General features: G+C 35.7%; 1 protein-coding gene across 1 annotated transcript in view; it reads left to right on the forward strand.

Annotated features, from left to right (window-relative positions):
• Positions 1–18,472, forward strand: part of CFAP47 (cilia and flagella associated protein 47) — a 478,944-nt gene that overhangs the window by 373,963 nt on the left and 86,509 nt on the right. The window contains exon 57 of the mRNA XM_048213784.2: positions 10,269–10,367. Within this exon, the coding sequence (XP_048069741.1) occupies positions 10,269–10,367 (99 nt within the window). The remainder of the gene's footprint in view (positions 1–10,268; positions 10,368–18,472) is intronic.

Below are 18,472 nucleotides of genomic sequence, written 5' to 3' on the forward strand. Positions count from 1 at the left end.
GATAAGAAGGAGAGACATGCCACTATTTACTGAAAGTTGATTGTAGACTCAAGGAAGTCAGCATTTTAATATGGAAGAGATGTGAGCATATGTATAGGCAGAAAGAAGCCAGAGTTGACCAGAAGTTAAAGCTGTAAAGGAGGTGGGGCTTAGCTGATGGGTAAGGCTCTGGGAGGATTAAGATCAGACTTGAAGTAGAAGGAGGAACCATGAACGGGAGGGGCATTTCTCCCTTTGGACAGGTAGAGATAGGATAAAACAAATGTGAGTGTAGATAAATTGTTAGGTCTCAAAGGGACTGGGAATTAAGTACAGTTATGGTTATATTTTTATCTGCTGAGAAAAGGAGATAGAGTAAGAAATTTGAAGAGTGGCCCAGTGGTTTGAAATAATTGCTGGAGGGAATGGAGGATGGAACTGACAAAATTAAAATATGAAAGGTATTGTATTTGACTGGGATTGGAAACCACAAATTTAGATAGGCACCAAGAAAATACGGGTTTGTGAAGTTTGTACCACTTCTGGGGCTCAGAATTCCTGGTATGGGAACAACACACAAGGCTGATAAATGGATCTGTCCAAGGAATGGAATTTTCAAGGCAATTGCAGCCAAATCACTTCATAACTATGAGAATGTTATAAAAACATATTGGATCAAGATTGTTAACATTAGAAATAAATTATGAATCAATTTGTGACTTCTTAATTTTCTTTAATTGGTCTAAAATACTTTTGCTATATAACAGAAAAAAACAGTAAGCTTGACAATGAAAGATTTATTACTCTTTCATATTTTGAAAACAGTCTCTTTTAAGTAAACTCCCTCTCTCTTTTTTTTTTTTTTAAGATTTTATTTATTTATTTGACAGAGAGACAGCCAGCTAGAGAGGGAACACAAGCAGGGGGAGTGGGAGAGGAAGAAGCAGGCTCCCAGCAGAAGAGCCCAATGTGGGGCTCGATCCCAGAACGCCGGGATCACACCCTGAGCCGAAGGCAGATGCTTAACGACTGAGCCACCCAGGCGCCCCAGACTCCCTCTCTCTTGAGTAAATGTTCAGACCCTCAGGTTCTCCCCCTTCCTCCAGCCTGAGGAGACTGGGGACAAAAAAAGACAACCTCTGATATCTTCCCTTCCTTCACTTTCTCCTTTTCCTTTATGAAAATATTTCTCCTTTCCTTTTCTTGGTAATGAAGTCTGTCTCTCTCTCTCTCTGTCATAACCTCCTCCCTCTTTCTTTTTTGGGTTCTGTTTTTTCTAGCTACCATGTTTCTGTCTTCTTGCCTTCATATTCCTTGGTGAGTGGGACTCATAATTTGGCCTGAATTGTTGAAGGGCCACAAGGACACATGACTGACAAGGATCAAAATATTTAACCTGTATGTCAAATGTACTCATTTAAAAAGGTACTAAATTAATACCTTCTGATTTAAATATTTGCATATATCTTGAAATTACTTCATGATAGGACTATGCGATCCCTTGCGATCTTTTGAAAGATGTCAGTGCTACAGAATTCACAGAATCCCCTTAGGGAAGTTGATAGCTAGACTTCATAATATTGCACCAAGCTGGTGGTTGCTGAGTGAGAGAGGTCTCACAGTATTTCAGATCCTGCATCACTGATTTTTCTTTCAATAGACAGACAGATAGACAAGGTATATAAGATATATGGGAAACGATATCTTTCAAAACACACTCTTTTTCCAAGAAGGCAACATTTTTAGAATTGCAAACTCATTCTCAAACTTGTATATTGCCAATTCTCTAACGTCTTTTCTTCTGCTGATGTTTTAGCTATTTCCATTTTAATCACTTATCTCAGAAATATTGCCCTTTGACATTCAAGAATCTTTTAATTCTATTTAATTAAATTTATTAATTCTACTGTATGTCGTCTCTAAGTTCTTTCAACTGAACATTACACAAGGCAAGGTTGTGAAAAGATTATATTTCAGGGGTCTATTCATATCTTCATTTATGCCGCCTTTAAATGGTGAATGAGGTAGGGTGGCTAGAGAGGAGATGGCCTAAACACTCAGAGCATAGTAGAGACTTCTCAAAAGGAGGCCGTTAATGAGTCCCATGAGGAGCAGGATGGTACGCACAAGCTTCCGAGAGCCAGGGACCTCGCATCTGTGATGCACTCACTTGGTACCATGTTTGAGTTCTGAAAATGTGACTATACTCAATCTTAAAAAAAAACTCTGGGAGGTTTCTCAGATGAGGAATCTGAGGCTTAGAAATCTCCCAAAGCCACACAGTGAGTAAGTGATTGAACATTGTCTTGAACTCATCACATCTAGCTGTCTTCTCCAGGACCACCTAATTGACATTCTACATTGTCTGCTTACAGATGGTGCTTGTCAGTCCCCATACCGATAAGGCTCTAAACAATGGCACTTGCCCCTCTTCTTGCTTCCTCCCCTAAGATCTCAGGGAAAGAGGCCTCCCTCGATCCAATCAAAGGACCTCAGGGAATACCTCTGATTCCTACTCCTTTCACATTTTCTCAGCTCTCAGGTCCCTTCTTTTTTCTTTTTGACTTTGCCATCAGACTCTGGCTCTGCCTCATCAACACATGCTTGGATTTCCTGTCCTGGCCCCCTTGTTTGGCTTGGACATGTACCCTTGCTCGGTGACTGCTATCAATGGACTCAGTTCCCACAATCCTCTCGGATCAGTAATTATGCCCTTCACCCAATCCCTGCTCTCAAATTTCTACCCTACTTAGCCAGAAATAAAGGTGGAAAAAAGGAAGGTAGCCATGAATGGGTCTGAGTCAACACGTTAGAAATTAGGGCCTGATGAATTAAGGAACTTAAGGACACATCTCCATTATATGTATGTGTGTGCCCTTGCTCATATAACCACATTCCAAACCTGCTAATCTGTGCTCACTAATGACGGGTTACGTTAACTCATAGCTTTATTCTTAACTAAATAAGTATTTCAAAGTTGCCATATTTGTTGATAGAGCAGGAATTGAATCTTCAGTCACTGATTATGTGTTTTGAGCATCTATTTTATGCTGAAAACTGTCATACACACGTTTCAAAATGACTGTATCGGCAATATACGTATACACATACATGTATACATTGTATTTTGATCTCATGTAGTATTCTACTTGTGAAATATCAGTGTGGGTTATATACCTAAATTAAGTTATATAAATGAATGAAGCAGTAACTGATGCATGTGAAGTAGCAGTTTTCATTTCTTCTTTACTAAAATAGCTATAGTCTTGAGATTATTCACTCTTTCTACTGAATTCAAATTTAAATGCAGTATTAGTGATTTGACTCAAATATTTAAGTGTAAGTGGGTTCTTTTCCAGACATCAATAGTTTTATTGAAGAGCAAAACAAAATAACATAGGGATAAAGGTGTACCTATCAATTATCATATTAGGTTTTACAAATTTCAACTTCCATTTTCAGGGTTGATTGATGTAAACAAGTGCTGTGTTGAGTTGCTGTTGACTCAGGGTTAATTATAACCATGGTGCTCATCAGCAGTAAAATAATAAAGCACACATTGTAGCATAGTTATGACATGTTAATGATGCTTACAGGACAGGGAGAGGCAATGTCTGGTGCATTTGATTTGACATGTTAGAATTAGTTTCTGAAAATCTTGTCCCTGGAGGCTCTCTGAGTCTTATCTAAAGTACCTCCAGAGTTGAATAAATCTTTATGTTAAATATGTAGTGATCATTGTATCTTGCCAATCAGGGTGTGCGTAGCTTTATGTATACATAAAAAAAGAGAAAAATAAGTGTAAGAGAAAGTCCCACACTCTCAAAATCTCTCCCAAATTAAGGCACTCAACTAAGTATTTCAATCAATCAATAAATATTACTGGGAGATGTGAGATTGGTGGGCAGTTGGAATATCAAATAAAAAATATATAAAAGTCTCTTTGTACCCTAGTTTAATTGGATTATTTGTCTTAGTTTGCTTTGCTTATAGCAAATGATTAATGTTTTTGTAGTATGGAAAATTAGATATAAAATTACTGTTATAGCCACTTTTCAGAAAAGTAATCTGAGATTCAACTTGCTTATAATTAATTTTTTTTTACTTTAGACACTCTTCAGGAGACTTAATATGTGGAACTCCTTTTTTCTTGTTTAGTAGATCTTAAAAGTCAGTAACCAATAATTGGGAACTTATCAAAATTTAGATTTCCAGGTCCACACTCAGTTATTCTGATTCATTATGTCTGGGGGAGACCCTGCCAGCATAACTTATTCCAGTGCAGGGTGTCAGAAGACTACACTTTGAGAAGCACTGCTCTCTACACAAAGGTCTCAAAATATGTTTTAAAATCATATACCTCAATTAATAAATATTTCTCAGCATTCACTTCACTGTGCATATATTTACTTGGGAAATATATACGTGTAGCATTATCAACTCATATACTTAATGTCAATAGAGCTTATTTCCTTTTCATAAAGAATTAAGTACAAATATAATTTATAATGTTTTTTCTATGACCCAGTAGTTCCTTTTACACAAATCCCATCTTCAATATAATAAAATGTGCTTTCATTAAAGCTGTAGGAATATATTTTTAATTTTTTTTTTTTTGCCATTTAGTCTTTAATTTTGTCCCCCTAAGATGCAACTTTTTATTTTGAAAAATTTCACACCTATAGAAGAGCACAGTACAATGACTAGTCCTATACTTTTCATATAGATTCATCTGCTTCGTCAGTTGTTAATTTGGGGGGAATTTGCTTTATATTCCATCTCTATCTATAGATTTATAATTTCTTCTCTAAAGCATCTATGGCCTTAAAGAAAGGACTTTCTCCAACATAACTGTAATACCATATCATACACAAAGATTTAATATAGATATGTTAATATTTAATATATACTCCACAGTAAAACTTCTCCAGTTGTCCCAAAAATGTTCCTTGTAACTTAAAAATTGGACCTTTTCTCCAATCTGGGATCCAGTTCAGAACTGTGCATTGCATTTGGTTATCAGAACTCTTAAGTCTCATTTAAGCTAAAAATTTCCTACCACATTGTTCTATCTCTTATAATATTGGCATTTTGAAGAGTCCAGGACAGTTGTTTTATAGAATATTGCACATTATGGATTACTTTTTTTTTGTACAAAAAGTTCTGTTCCATAATTTCACATTACATATCTTGGAGATTATTCCATGTTAGGACATACAGAACTACCTAACTATATTAACAGCTCTAGAATATTACATTGCATGATGTATTTTGTTTTATTTTATCTTTGTTTCTTCATCACATAATTTTTTTTTTTTTAAGATTTTATTTATTTATTTATTTGACAGAGATAGAGACAGCCAGCGAGAGAGGGAACACAAGCAGGGAGGGTGGGAGAGGAAGAAGCAGGCCCATAGCATAGGAACCTGATGTGGGGCTCGATCCCATAACGCTGGGATCACGCCCTGAGCCGAAGGCAGACGCTTAACCGCTGTGCCACCCAGGTGCCCCTCTTCATCACATAATTCTGACTAACATTTTGGGAAGACCATCACATACTGTGTACTTATTACAACACATCAGGGGCACAAAGTCCCATTATTGGGGATGCTAAGTTTAATCACTTGGTTAAGGTTGTGTCTGCCAGATCTTTATGTTGTAAAGGTCATCTTTCCCCCTTATAACTAATAAATAATTGGGGGGAGTGATAATTTGAAACAATGTGAATAACCCCTTCCCTTACAACCTTTCACTTGACAAAACATTTTAGTATCCCTACTAGTATCAGTTATTATGTCTATCATTCTTGCTGTTTTTTATTAGCTGGAGATTCTTATATTAAGGAAAAAAAGCTTTTTCCTCTACTTTCCTTACTCCCCTCTTTCTATCTCTAAGTGTGAGTACAGCTTCATGGATTTTTTTTTTTGTTTTTTGTCTTTTACATCTCAGCTTTTATTATTTTCAAATCCCCATCACATCATCACATTTATTCACAGAATACTTGATGTGTAAAAGCATCTGGGGGATCTAAATTCAGAAGACACAAGCTGCGTGACCTTGGGCAAGGAACTTCTTTTGGGGGTGGGGGGGCTTCTGCGTCTCCTAACACACTGGGGGATGCACCAGGTAATCTCTAAGGTTGGTTTTAGCTAGTGATTCTATGATTCTTTGACCACCGAACATGTATTGTCTGATGGCCCACACTTTATTCAGGGGGTGCTCCTTGATCAATTTGTTTAAAACAGTGTCATTACCATTTTACTTCTGAGTAATTTCCCTGAGTCTGGGAAAACAAAAACATAACAAATGTTAACAGAATTGATTTTGAAACCTATCTCTGTCTTCTCTGGATTTCTCTGTATCCAGATTTCCAGTAGGACCTTATGGCTTTTAAGAGCAATTAAAAAAACAAACAAACAAACAAACAAAAAAAAAACTAGGGGCACTTGGGTGGTGCAGTCAGTTAAGCATCCGACTCTTGATTTTGGCCCAGGTCATGATCTCAGGGTCATGAGATTGAGCCCCATGTCGGGCTCCATGCTCAGCTCAATATCTGCTTGGATTCTCTCTTTCTCTGCCCCTCCCTGCCCCATTCTCTCCTTCTCTCTCTCTCTCTCTCAAATAAATAAATACATTTAGAAGGGGAAAAAAAACCCTAAAGCTTATATTTGTACAAACCCATAGCTCTTATACCAACAGAGAAAAAAAATCTCATACTCCTTTTCCTTTGTCCTCTTGCATTGAGGCCTGTTTAACTTGTTTACTGAGTTTCTGAATTACAACAAATTTTTATTGGTTTTGAGAAGACATTCAAAGAGTGGCACCAGGACAGACTGGAAAAAGGCAGTGTGAGACCCTCTTTTTTTTTCCCCCTTTTCTTTCCATTATTGATTTCCTACGGTCAAAAGAACATATTCTGTATGATTTAGCTTATTTTCAATTTGTTGAGGTTTGTGTTATGACCCAGGATATGGTCTGTCTTAGTGAATGTCCCACAGGAGCTTGAAACAAATATGTATTCTGTTGTTTTGTGGAATGTTCTACATAATATGTCATTTAAATTCTGTCAGTTAATTTTGTTATGTGGGTCCTCTGAATCCTTGCTGATTTTCTGACTAGTGGTTCTATCAGTTGCTGAGAGAGGGATGTTAAAGCACACAGCTATAATGGTGTATTGGTTTCTTTCTTTCTTCAGCTCTGTCGATTTTTGGTTCATGTAAGCTGAGGCTCTGTTATTTGTGATAGACATGTTAGGATTATATGTCTCCTTCACGTATCAATATTATGTAATGCCCCTCTTTGTCTCTAGTAATTTAATTTTCTCTGAAATTTATTTTATATTGATATTAATGTAGCCATTCCTGTTTCTTATAATTAACATTTGCATGATACATCTTTTCCCATCTTTTTTCTTTCAAACTACCAACATCACTAAATTTGAAGAAGTTTCTTGTAGACAGAATATTGTCAGACTATTTTTATTTATTCATTCATTCAGATAAACTCTGCCCTGGCTACCCTTTCTCTCAGCCTCCTATCCAGCAAGAGAATCAGAGTGTTGCCTGTGTCTACCAGCAGGAGCCAGAAGATCAGTTTCCCTCCTCTTCTTTTTTTTTTTTTTTTTTTTTTTTTTTTTTTGTCTACCCCTCTTAGCTGATCTGGGTTTGGGGCTTCTGCAGAGCCTTGTCCGATGTATATAAGAGGCTATAGAGAAACCCGAAACTTGGGGCACCTGGATGGCTCAGTCAGTTAAGCATCCAACTCTTGATCTCAGCTCAGATCTTGATCTCAGGGTCGTGAATTCAAGGCCTGCGTAGGGCTGTATGCAGAAAAGAAAAGAAAAAAGAAACCAGGAACTCACCACCATGTTGTTCCTCAAGTTAACTTTTTCCCATGCTTTCAAAGTCTCCTCAGGCTTGTCTGTTATGTTACATCTGACAGGTTTTAGTTTGTAAGACGGAGAGCCTAGGAGGAGTGGAGCTACTTTGTCTTCATGGTTTGTTTTTTTGTTTTTTGTTTTTGTTTTTGTTTTTAGTTATTATTCTTTCCTATACTCCCCAGTTTGGCCAGCAGGATCCTTTGCAAGTCAATCCCTAGGTCCTTTAAATTGTCTCTATCAGTTTTTGAACATTTTGTTACTTTCTGGCACAAGACGTTCCAGTTTCACCACTTAGCTAGTTTTAAAGCTAGAATTAGACACTTTTCTAAGGTTTGCTTTATAGGGACAAAGTATTTAGCATCCAAGAAATGAGCACCAGATGTGCTCACTATTGCTGGGATGTTCCTTTCAGGGGACAGAGCAAATAGAATTTTTAAAAATTGTTGTTTTGGGGCACCCGGGTGGCTCAGTTCATTAAGTGTCTGACTCTTGATCTCGGCTCAGGTCTTCATCTCAGGGTCGTGAGTTCAAGCCCTGAGTTTGGGCTCCACACTGGGCATGGAGCCTTCTTTAAAAAAAAAAAAAAATGTTGTTTCGTACCGATATCTCCCTTTCGGTCCTACACCATAGGGTTCTTCCTCAATTTACCTCACTCTCTGTCCCTTCTCCCACATGAGAAACCTGGTTCTCAACACAACAGTGAAGTGCATTTGCTCTATCATAGTCAGTATTTTGGCTAATATTGTCAAAATTGCTATATTCTTACAACTACAAAAAAAGAAAAGGGAAGAAAAGAAAAAGGAATAGAAACCTGCTAAATAGAGTTAAAGCTATCTTTACAATTACTTTTTCCACCTAAAATATATTGTACTACAGTACAGAAGTCAAAGAACTATAACCAAAATATTCTTTGATTCTTTATTCTGTATAGCTTTGTTGTCAATTCATACAAAGATGGATTCACTATTTTTTTAATTTAAATTCAGTTTTAAGGGTTGCTTTTTGAGACTTCTTAAATTCAATTGTATTTTTGAATTTGTGAAACATGTATTGTTCACAACTCAAAGCTATATAAAAAGTTCTGAAAGAAATTTCATTCCCATACCTACACTATCTACCACATTCTCAACCAACTGTGTAGGTAATCATCTTCATCTTCATTTGATTCTGATTTATCCATTCTGTGTTTGGTTTTGCAAAAATGAGTTTATATGAATAAGTGCATATATACATACCTAGTCCCATGTCATCCTCTATCTCATGCAGAGGTCGATACCGTATCATTTCTGTTACACCTTGTTAACTTCACCTAATAATATGTATATGTCTAGAATCCCAATAAAATAGTTAATGGACATCCTACTCATTGATTTTTATGACTTGTTAGTACCTCAGGTTTTGCTACATTATTGTTTATATACAACTAGTCGCCAATACAGGGACCTTTTCATTATTTCTAATAATTTGCCATATAAATAGTGCCCCAATGCATATTGCTATACAAATAATGCCCTTACATGTATACTTTTTCATGTTTGAGGTGTATATTAAGGTGTATTTCTACAAGCAGTATTGATTGGCAAACTGGTAAATATATATACAATTTTACCATATGTTACAAAAAATCCCTTTCATAGGGGTTGTAACATGCACTCGCATTCCTTTCTAAGAACAGTGTCTAGTTCTTAGAACTAGTGTCTAAGAACACACTAGTTCAATGTGCTTAAAATTATAAATGCCTGTGCTGATACAGATTTTTGTCTTTTATACATGGTAGTACTAAAAGCAAGTACTTGTTATGTAGCCAGTATGTTTTGGGTAATTGATTGGTTTTGTATTTATTGGTTTAAATTATTGTCAATGCATGTACATTTAAACATACATAATTAACTACTAGGGGGCGCCTGGGTGGCGCAGTCGTTAAGCGTCTGCCTTTGGCTCAGGGCGTGATCCCGGCGTTATGGGATCGAGCCCCACATCAGGCTCCTCCGCTATGAGCCTGCTTCTTCCTCTCCCACTCCCCCTGCTTGTGTTCCCTCTCTCGCTGGCTGTCTCTATCTCTGTCAAATAAATAAATAAAATCTTTAAAAAAAAAAATACTAGAATCCATTTTTAGGCAGTGGGCTCAAACAAGCTCTCAGTAATGTCTGTTATTTGAGTAGTTTACATTAAGTTCTAAGAATGTATGAGTTGATTTTATAATATTTTTAATATTATAGAGAAAACCTTTATAATGTTGGATATGTTCTTAAAAAATGGCATTTAAATCTCATCTTAAAATATACTTTGAAAAATAATCATCTGAGAAATTTCCCATTAGAGGGGAGTTTTGATTCTATTTCAATCTCCACTGCTATTTTTCCTCTTGAATGTGACATTGAGGAATAATATCTCTTTATATTTTTATCAGGTCGGGAAAAACCCAGACATCTCGTCATTGACCGTTACTGGGCTAGCTTCTTCCGTAAGACTGCTGCCTTCAAGTTTAGTGGTCTGAGTCCCACACAAGGTACTCCATATTCTGTCATCCTGTATGCTTTTGTATTTCAGAGATGATGAAATTAAATGTCTGTTGTCTTAATACATATTTAATAACAATTACACAATTGAATAGTTGGACACAAATTTTAGTAAGTTGACAGAATAACATGGGTAGTATAATCTTTATATATATTCATTATCTGTTCACTGTTTTTCATTCCATAGCACAAAAGTACAACTTGTAAAATATTTTGTCTTTGAGATTTTTAATGTTCGAAAGTCCTTTCAGCCACTTAATACTAAAGTGTGTGAGGGGCACCTGGCTGGCTCAGTCAGTAGAGTGAGTGACTCTTGATCTCTGGATTGTGAGTTTGAGCCCCACGTTGGGTGTAGAGATTACTTAAAAATAAAATCTTTAAAAAAAATACCTAAGTATGTGAGTTAAAGAAGATTTTGGAAAATTAAAAGTAAATAGTAGGCCAAAGCTATTCAGAATCATGAAAAATAATTTCATCTTTACCAAGCTAATGATTCCCTGAAAATTTATTAGAGGGTGTACATCTTTTTGTACTACGTATTAATCATCCCACCTGCACATTGAGGAACAGGAGAAAATCTAACGTGTAAGAAATACTAAAGTTGCTTAAAATCTAAAGCTCGAAAAATATTAATTTGCTTGAAATAATATTTTTAAATTACATTAAATTAATCATAGTTATGGTAAACATGATAAAATATGAATTATCTTAACATAATACAAAAATACTAACTGGAATTGGCAACCACTATTAGCATCCCAATACAAATGGGTTCATGACTTTTTTCTTTTCTTTTTTTTATTATGTTCACTTAGCCATTGTATAGTACATAATTAGTTTTTGATATAGTGTTGAATGATTCATTAGTTAAATATAACACCCAGTGCTCATCACAGCACATGCCGTCCTCAATACCTATCACCCCGTTACTCCCTCCCCCCAACCTCCTCCCGTCTGAAGCCCCGAGATTGTTTCCTGGGATCCATAGTGTTTCATGGTTCATCTCCCTCTCTGATTTCTCCACCTTTGGATTTCCCTCCCTTTCCCTATTGTCCTCCATGCTGTTACTCATGTTCCACATATGAGTGAAACCATATGATAATTGTCATTCTCTGCTTGACTTACTTCACTTAACATAATCTCCTCCACTTCCATCCATGTCGATGCAAATGGTGGGTATTCATCATTTCTGATGGCTGAGTAATATTCCATTGTATATAGGTACCACACCTTCTTTATCCATTCATTTGTCAATGACCATCTCAGCTCCTTCCAATTTGGCTTTTGTGGATGTTGCTGCTATGAACAGTAGGGTGCACGTGCCCCTTCTTTTCACTACATCTGTGTCTTTGGGGTTAATACCTAGCAGTACAATTGCTGGGTCATAGGGTAGCTCTATTCTTAACATCTTGGGGAACCTCCATACTGTTTTCCAGAGTGGCTGTACCAGCTTGCAATCCCACTAACAGTGTAAGAGGGATCCCCCTTCGCCACATCCTCACCAACATTTGTTGTTCCCTGTTTTGTTAATTTTTGCCATTCTAACTGGTGTAAGGTGGTATCTCATTGTGCTTTTGATTTGTATTTTCCTGATGGCTAGTGATGTGGAGCATTTTTTCATATGTCTGTTAGCCATTTGTATGTCTTCTTTGGAGAAATGTCTGTTCATGTCTTCTGCCCGTTTTTTGACTGGGTTATTTGTTTTTTGAGTGTTGAGTTTGAGAAGTTCTTTATAGATCTTGGATTTATTGTACTATTTATATCGGCATCCTAAATCTCATTATTTTATTTCATTTGATACACCTCCATAGTGTAGGTGTTATTATTACTCTTATTAAATCAAGGAGATTGCAATTCAGAAAAATTAACTTACATAAAATTAAGACAGTTGCTTAATGGCAAAGCTAAACCTCCTGTGTATGACTTCAAAGTCTTTGTTTCCAATTTCTTTGTAACCCATTAAAAAGAGTGTAAACAGTAGTTCACAAAAGAGTAAGTGCAGATGGACAAAGAATGATTCAAACTACATTCATAGTCACTACTATTCAAATCGATGTTGATTTAAATGATAGCCACGTAAGTTTGCTTTTTCCTTTTTTATCTTTATTTTTTTATTACTAGAAACCATGGTGAGATTTGAACAAGTACTGCTTTGGGGAATATAAATCACAACATAGCTTCTGAAAAGCACTTTGTGTAATGTATATAAAGAAACTTAGAAATTATCACCCTTTTGACCCAGTAGTTGCAATTCTGCTGAGATCATTTTTTTAAAGATTTATTTATTTATTTTACGGGTCGGGGGGAGGCAGAGGGAGAGGGAGATAGAGTCTTAAGCAGACTCCACGTTGAGCACAGAGCCCAAGGTGGGGCTCAATCTCACAACCCTGAGATCACAACCTGAACCAAAACCAAGAGTCCGACACTTAAATGACTGAGCCACCCAGGTGCCCCTCTGCTGAGATCATTTAAAGAAAGAATCAAAATATTGCACTGCTTATAGTAGCAAAAAGTTGGGAACCATCTGAATGCCAGATAACATCCTTACTATATTTGTATTAATTATTTACATGTCTGCTTATATTTTAATTTTACTTACCCATTGAGTATATGAGACATTTTCTTTTTTAAAATTTTTTTCCATTGGTTCTACACTTTCAGTCTTTCCACATTGTGAAATCCATAAAAACTTCACCTACATTTTCTTTTTCTTCTTTGTAATGGGGAAAGAGATACATATAAATAGGCAGCTTTCTCATTTACTCCTTTAATTCATTTGGATTTTGCTTGTTTGCTGTGTAATGATAATCTTATTTGATTCCCTTCATTTAATTAGCAAGCTTCCCATCTTTTCATTTGATAATAATAATCATTCTGTAGCCACTTATTTTTGCATCCTGTACTCGATCATATATATTCTGTTATGTGGATCTATATTTCAGGTCTTGTTCTAGTGCCATACAGTTTAAATCCTATAATTTTACGTTTTCTTTTTTTTTTTTATGTTTTCTTATTCTATTTCTTTCTTTTCATGATCTCTTACATAATTTATTTCCAGGGCGCCTGGGTGGTTCAGTCAGTTAAGTGTTTGACTGCTAGTTTCAGTTCAGGTCATGATCTCAGGGTTGTGAAATTGAGCCCTAGTCGGTGTCTGCGCTCAGCATGGAGTCTGCTTCAGATCTCTCCCTCTTCCTCTGCCCCTCCCACTTGAGTGCGCTCTCTCTCTCACAAATAAATAAGTCTTCTTAAAAAATGAATTAAAAACATAATTTATTTCCTTTTATCACCTATTTATCCTTATAGAAAAAATTCAGAATAATTTTTTGTCAAGTTTCAAAGAAGTCCCAATAAACATTTGATCACAATTACATTAAACCTATAGACAAATCTGGGGAGAACATCTTTGCAATAATCTCCAGGACCATTTATTTCCTTGTTATTTTCAAGCATTGTGTTTGTAAATGTCAGTAAAATTCATTTTTTGCATGACAAAATCATAAAGCTTCCAGTACCCATACTTTTATTTAAATAAACCAAATAATGAGTGAAAGGGGCTAAAAGGTAAAAAAAAAAACAAATACGTAAATAAAAATAAAAAGCCAGGGATTGCCTACTCTAAACATGGAGTTGTGTATGGGAATTATAGAAATTGTTGTTTCTTTTACCAAAGTCAACAGTCTTATTACATTAGTTTACAGACCTTTTATCTTTGTTTATTAATTTTGAACCGCTCATATATTGAAATGACTTTCCTTGGTTTTTTTTGATTCTTAGTTCTTTATTCTTCAGCAAGTGATTTTTAATATAGTTTCAATTTTAAATAAATAATTAATCCAGTTAGTAATTATATATAATGTAATTTCTGTGCAACACAGACCAACATTGTATGTTCCAGTTTTAAATTTTCTAATTTGAAAAAAAGAGATTCTGAAAGTACTTTCTTAATTATAATTTATATTGTTCTAATTGTCTTCACATCATTTTCAAATTTAATCTAGTGTTCTCCTGCGTTCCTTATTGATTTCTCTAGTGTCTTCTGTGACTTGTTTTTTCAATAAACAATGTACATCCTGCCTGTGTGGGTGGTTGACAGTTCAAGATGTACTACCTGCTGCTCTATATAATAAAATCTCCAAAGGGGGTTATTTTCTCTAGAAACTTCTTGTTTGCTCTGGTGTTCTTATGTGGTATTAGTATTAGGGGTGTTCCTGATGATTCAGGGAACATAAACATTAGAGGTACAACCAAAATGGGAGCTGTTTCTTATATTGCTATGGACATTTTTAGAGACTTTAGGGTTCATTGGCCATACTCTAAAAATTACCTGTAGGTATAATCTCGTATGCCATGTAAAGCATTTATAACCTTAAAACTCTTTCCACCTCTACATGGAACATTTCCTTGGTGAATACTTGAGAACTAATAAAGATTATCTTATTCTTGACCAGCATTTACCTAAGTGTGTAGAGTAAAATACTAATTTCAAGAGATAGAAATAGATATGAGAAAAAAAAAAGAAAAACTAAATTCTATGCTTAAATTTGGGAAATACCAGCTTAAACAAAATTTCCTTTATGGCAGGTTTTCCTAGTACTTTTTTTTTTTTTTTTCCTAATGCTGTCTGTATTTCCATATTGAGGAAATAACATGCTTTTGGAATGTATATCTGGCTAAGAGACATACTTTTGTAAATGTTGCTCTCAGGTGAACTGAGTTAGCAGAGAGGTTCTAAACTCCTACCCTCCAGTTTGCTATGTCCTGTGACATTGCATTCAATTCAATTCAGGGAAGGGCTCAGCGTTAAAGGGAGACCAATTGACAGCTGCTAAGACTAGTGTATGTTTCTCGATGCAAATGCTGCTGCTTCATTTCATGCTAAGCTCTTCTATGCATCATCCCAGTCTTAACCTGACTTCAGCAACATTTTGGTCTATATGTGACAAGAAGACATAGATAAAAATAATTTCTGCAAATATTCTCATATTACCTTCTTTCTGAAATTTAAGTTCCTTTGTATTTATAAAATCCTCTAATAAAATCGCATCTTTGTATATGAAGATATCGACCAAGACTAGAATTCTAGCTATTGACACTGTTTATTTCACATTGGAAAAGGACATTCACATCCATTTTATTCCACTACAGAAACTTTTTTTTTCCTAGAATTTCTTCATTAGAATGAGTTCCATGCTATGGTGTAGATAGCTCAATATTTCATTTTGTTTTTAATAAGTTCACTGTCCTTTTTGTTATCTTTCTCTCAAAACTGGTGACAGGAACTAGACAGGAGGGGGGAAGAGGGGGTCTTCCTGTCAGTGAAGAATGTTAACCTGCCACGCTTTCACTTTGAAGCTCATTCTTGTCTACACATCTAATTAGGTTGAGTAACCAAGAATGAGATAAGAGTAGAGGTGAATTGTGATCAGGGAAGACATCCTGCTACAAAGCCGATACATTTATAAGACTCGAAGTGTTCTTTTACTCCTTCACCAGGAAGTAATCAAATGTCACCGAAGAAAAAAATCTTAGCTGTAGCATTTTCCTGGGTACTCTGACTGTGACATTTTAAAAAACAGGGTGGGGGGGAGGGGTTAGTTTTAATTTATATCATAACGTAACTCTAGAGAATAAGTTGCTACTTCCTAGGACCCTAAGAAGATATCCAAGCTATAGGCACTGGCATTAGACTTAGAGTCTGAAAATCTGTTGTGTTCCAGCTTTGACTGTAACCTAGAAAGTTTGTGTTAGCTTGAGCTAGTTTCTGTATTCCTAGATCCTAATCTGGACATCATAAAAAATGAAAATCGGTTTTACCAAATAGGATATTTTTTGAAGAACAAATGCAATTGTGTATGTGAAGAAATTTCTAAACACTAAAATTACAAGTATTGGTTATTAGTATTATTTGTATAGGTGAAAACAGGTATAAACACAAAGATGGATTCCTGGTTTCTTCAGTTTTATAAGAAACAAGACTAGCATACTGCTGATGCATGCCAGGAAATACATTTCTGAAAAATGAATAAAGAAATAAATAATAGGTTTCTTTTCTTCTGAAACCCATTTGTTTTCTAGGTGAAACAATTGCTAAACAAATGTTTTAATTTTCGTCAGTTACTCATTGATGAAATTCTTATTACCTTAGGTGAATACTGATTTTCTAGAATACTAGTTTTTCCAGAAAAAAATTTCTTACAGAACAGTAGATATCTATTTCTATATTTGTGTCTGTATTTTTAAAATTATCCATCTTTGTTCTTCCTTTTGATATCCCTAATCCTTTATGTGTTCTACTTTTATTAAACATTTTCATTAAAAAATATCACTGGGGTGCCTGGGTGGTTCAGTCGTTAAGTGGCTGCCTTAGGCTCAGGTCATAATCCTAGGGTCCTGGGATCGAGCCCCTCATTGGGCTCCTTGCTCAACGGGGAGCCTGCTTCTCCCTCTCCATCTGCCTGCTGCTTCCCCTACTTGTGTTCTCTCTCTCTGTCAAATAAATAAATAAATAAAATCTTAAAAGAAAATAAGAAAAAATCACCAAATTTCAGTTATTCATCTACAACCTTCACAAATTTTGGCATGTCACCTATATAATAATTTACTTAATAGTATTTGAATGAAAAACAGTGTCACTTGCCGTGAGCAATAACAATGTACTCTGTGCAAGGAACTATTTCAAACACTTTACAAATATTAAAGGATTTAGTCCTCACAATAACCCTATGAGATAGATTGTATTAGTACCCCTCTGTTAGATGAGTATACTGAGACATGTAGGAGTTATGTCCAAGATCACACCCACAGTATATGCTGAAGCTTGGGTTTGAATGTAGGGCTTGGGCTCTTACTCAACTATACAATACTATTATAAATAGAAGACAGCTGTAAAACATCTGTCAATAATAAACAAAAATTTTAAATATCTGTCCACGTTTTGCTCAGAATTGTCTGACGTATCATTGTTGCAAAACTGTTTTCCTGGGAAGCAGTCTCTGAGAAGGAGTTTAGTGTGCAGCAAGTTTATTAGGCAGTACTCTCGGGATCAGCAGCACTGGGGAAGACAAGAAGGAACAACACTGAACAGAGGGAGAAGGTGGAGACAGAGGTGTTGGCTCATACCACGGCAAGCATTGAAACGAGGCTAGCTCTTCAGAGTTGCCCCAGTTTGGAATGAGGAGGCCATGATTTTATACCTCCATCTCATTTTCCCCCCACTGCCTACATCAATCTATTGTTAAATGCGTCTGCCCAGGAAAGGAGTTTGGCTTTGGTCAGGTGGCTCTATAGCTGAAGGCCCTCCTCCCAGAGAGCTGATACCTAGCTACTATATACTGGCCATGGTCTTCGTAGCTTGCGGCATAAAGTCATGAAGATATATTTCTCTTTTTTACTAGAAGCATTATTGTTTACTTTTCCTGATACATATTTCAATAACTTCAAATATGGTAAGGTGGGAGTCAAGGTTCATTTTATTCATTATGTATACCAGATTGTCCTAGCACCATTTATAGTGATGCATAATTGCATATATTATCTAGTATCTTCCATATTATTAATACATTAATTAATTGATGGATATGTTAATAAGAATATCTTCATACACACATACTCTACAATTGATTTATGGTCATTTTCTAGGTTGTTTCGTTAATGAACTAGTCTATAACTAGCTAGTATCTTTTTAAAAATTGTGATTTAAAAATTTTTAATTCCAATATAGTTAACATACAGTATTATATTAGTTTAAGGTGTATAATACAGTGATTCAAAACTCTATACATTACTCGGTGCTCATCATAAGTGTTCTCTTAATCCCCTTCATCTATTTCAGCCATCCCCCCACCTACCTCTCCTCTGTTAACAGTCAGTCTGTTCTCTTATCATTAAGAGCTTGATTTTTTGTCTCTTTTTTTCTTTGTTCATTTGTTTTGTTTCTTAAATTCTACATACAAGTGAAATCACGTGGTATTTGTCTTTCTCTTACCAACTTATTTCACTTCGCATAATACTCTCTCAGTCCAAGTTGCAAGAGACACACCCTATAGGAGGTACACTACAAAGGGAAGACCTACAGCTGAGAGTAGAACAGACATTA

Source organism: Ursus arctos, chromosome X, assembly GCF_023065955.2.
Source record: "Ursus arctos isolate Adak ecotype North America chromosome X, UrsArc2.0, whole genome shotgun sequence".
Taxonomy (NCBI): domain Eukaryota; kingdom Metazoa; phylum Chordata; class Mammalia; order Carnivora; family Ursidae; genus Ursus; species Ursus arctos.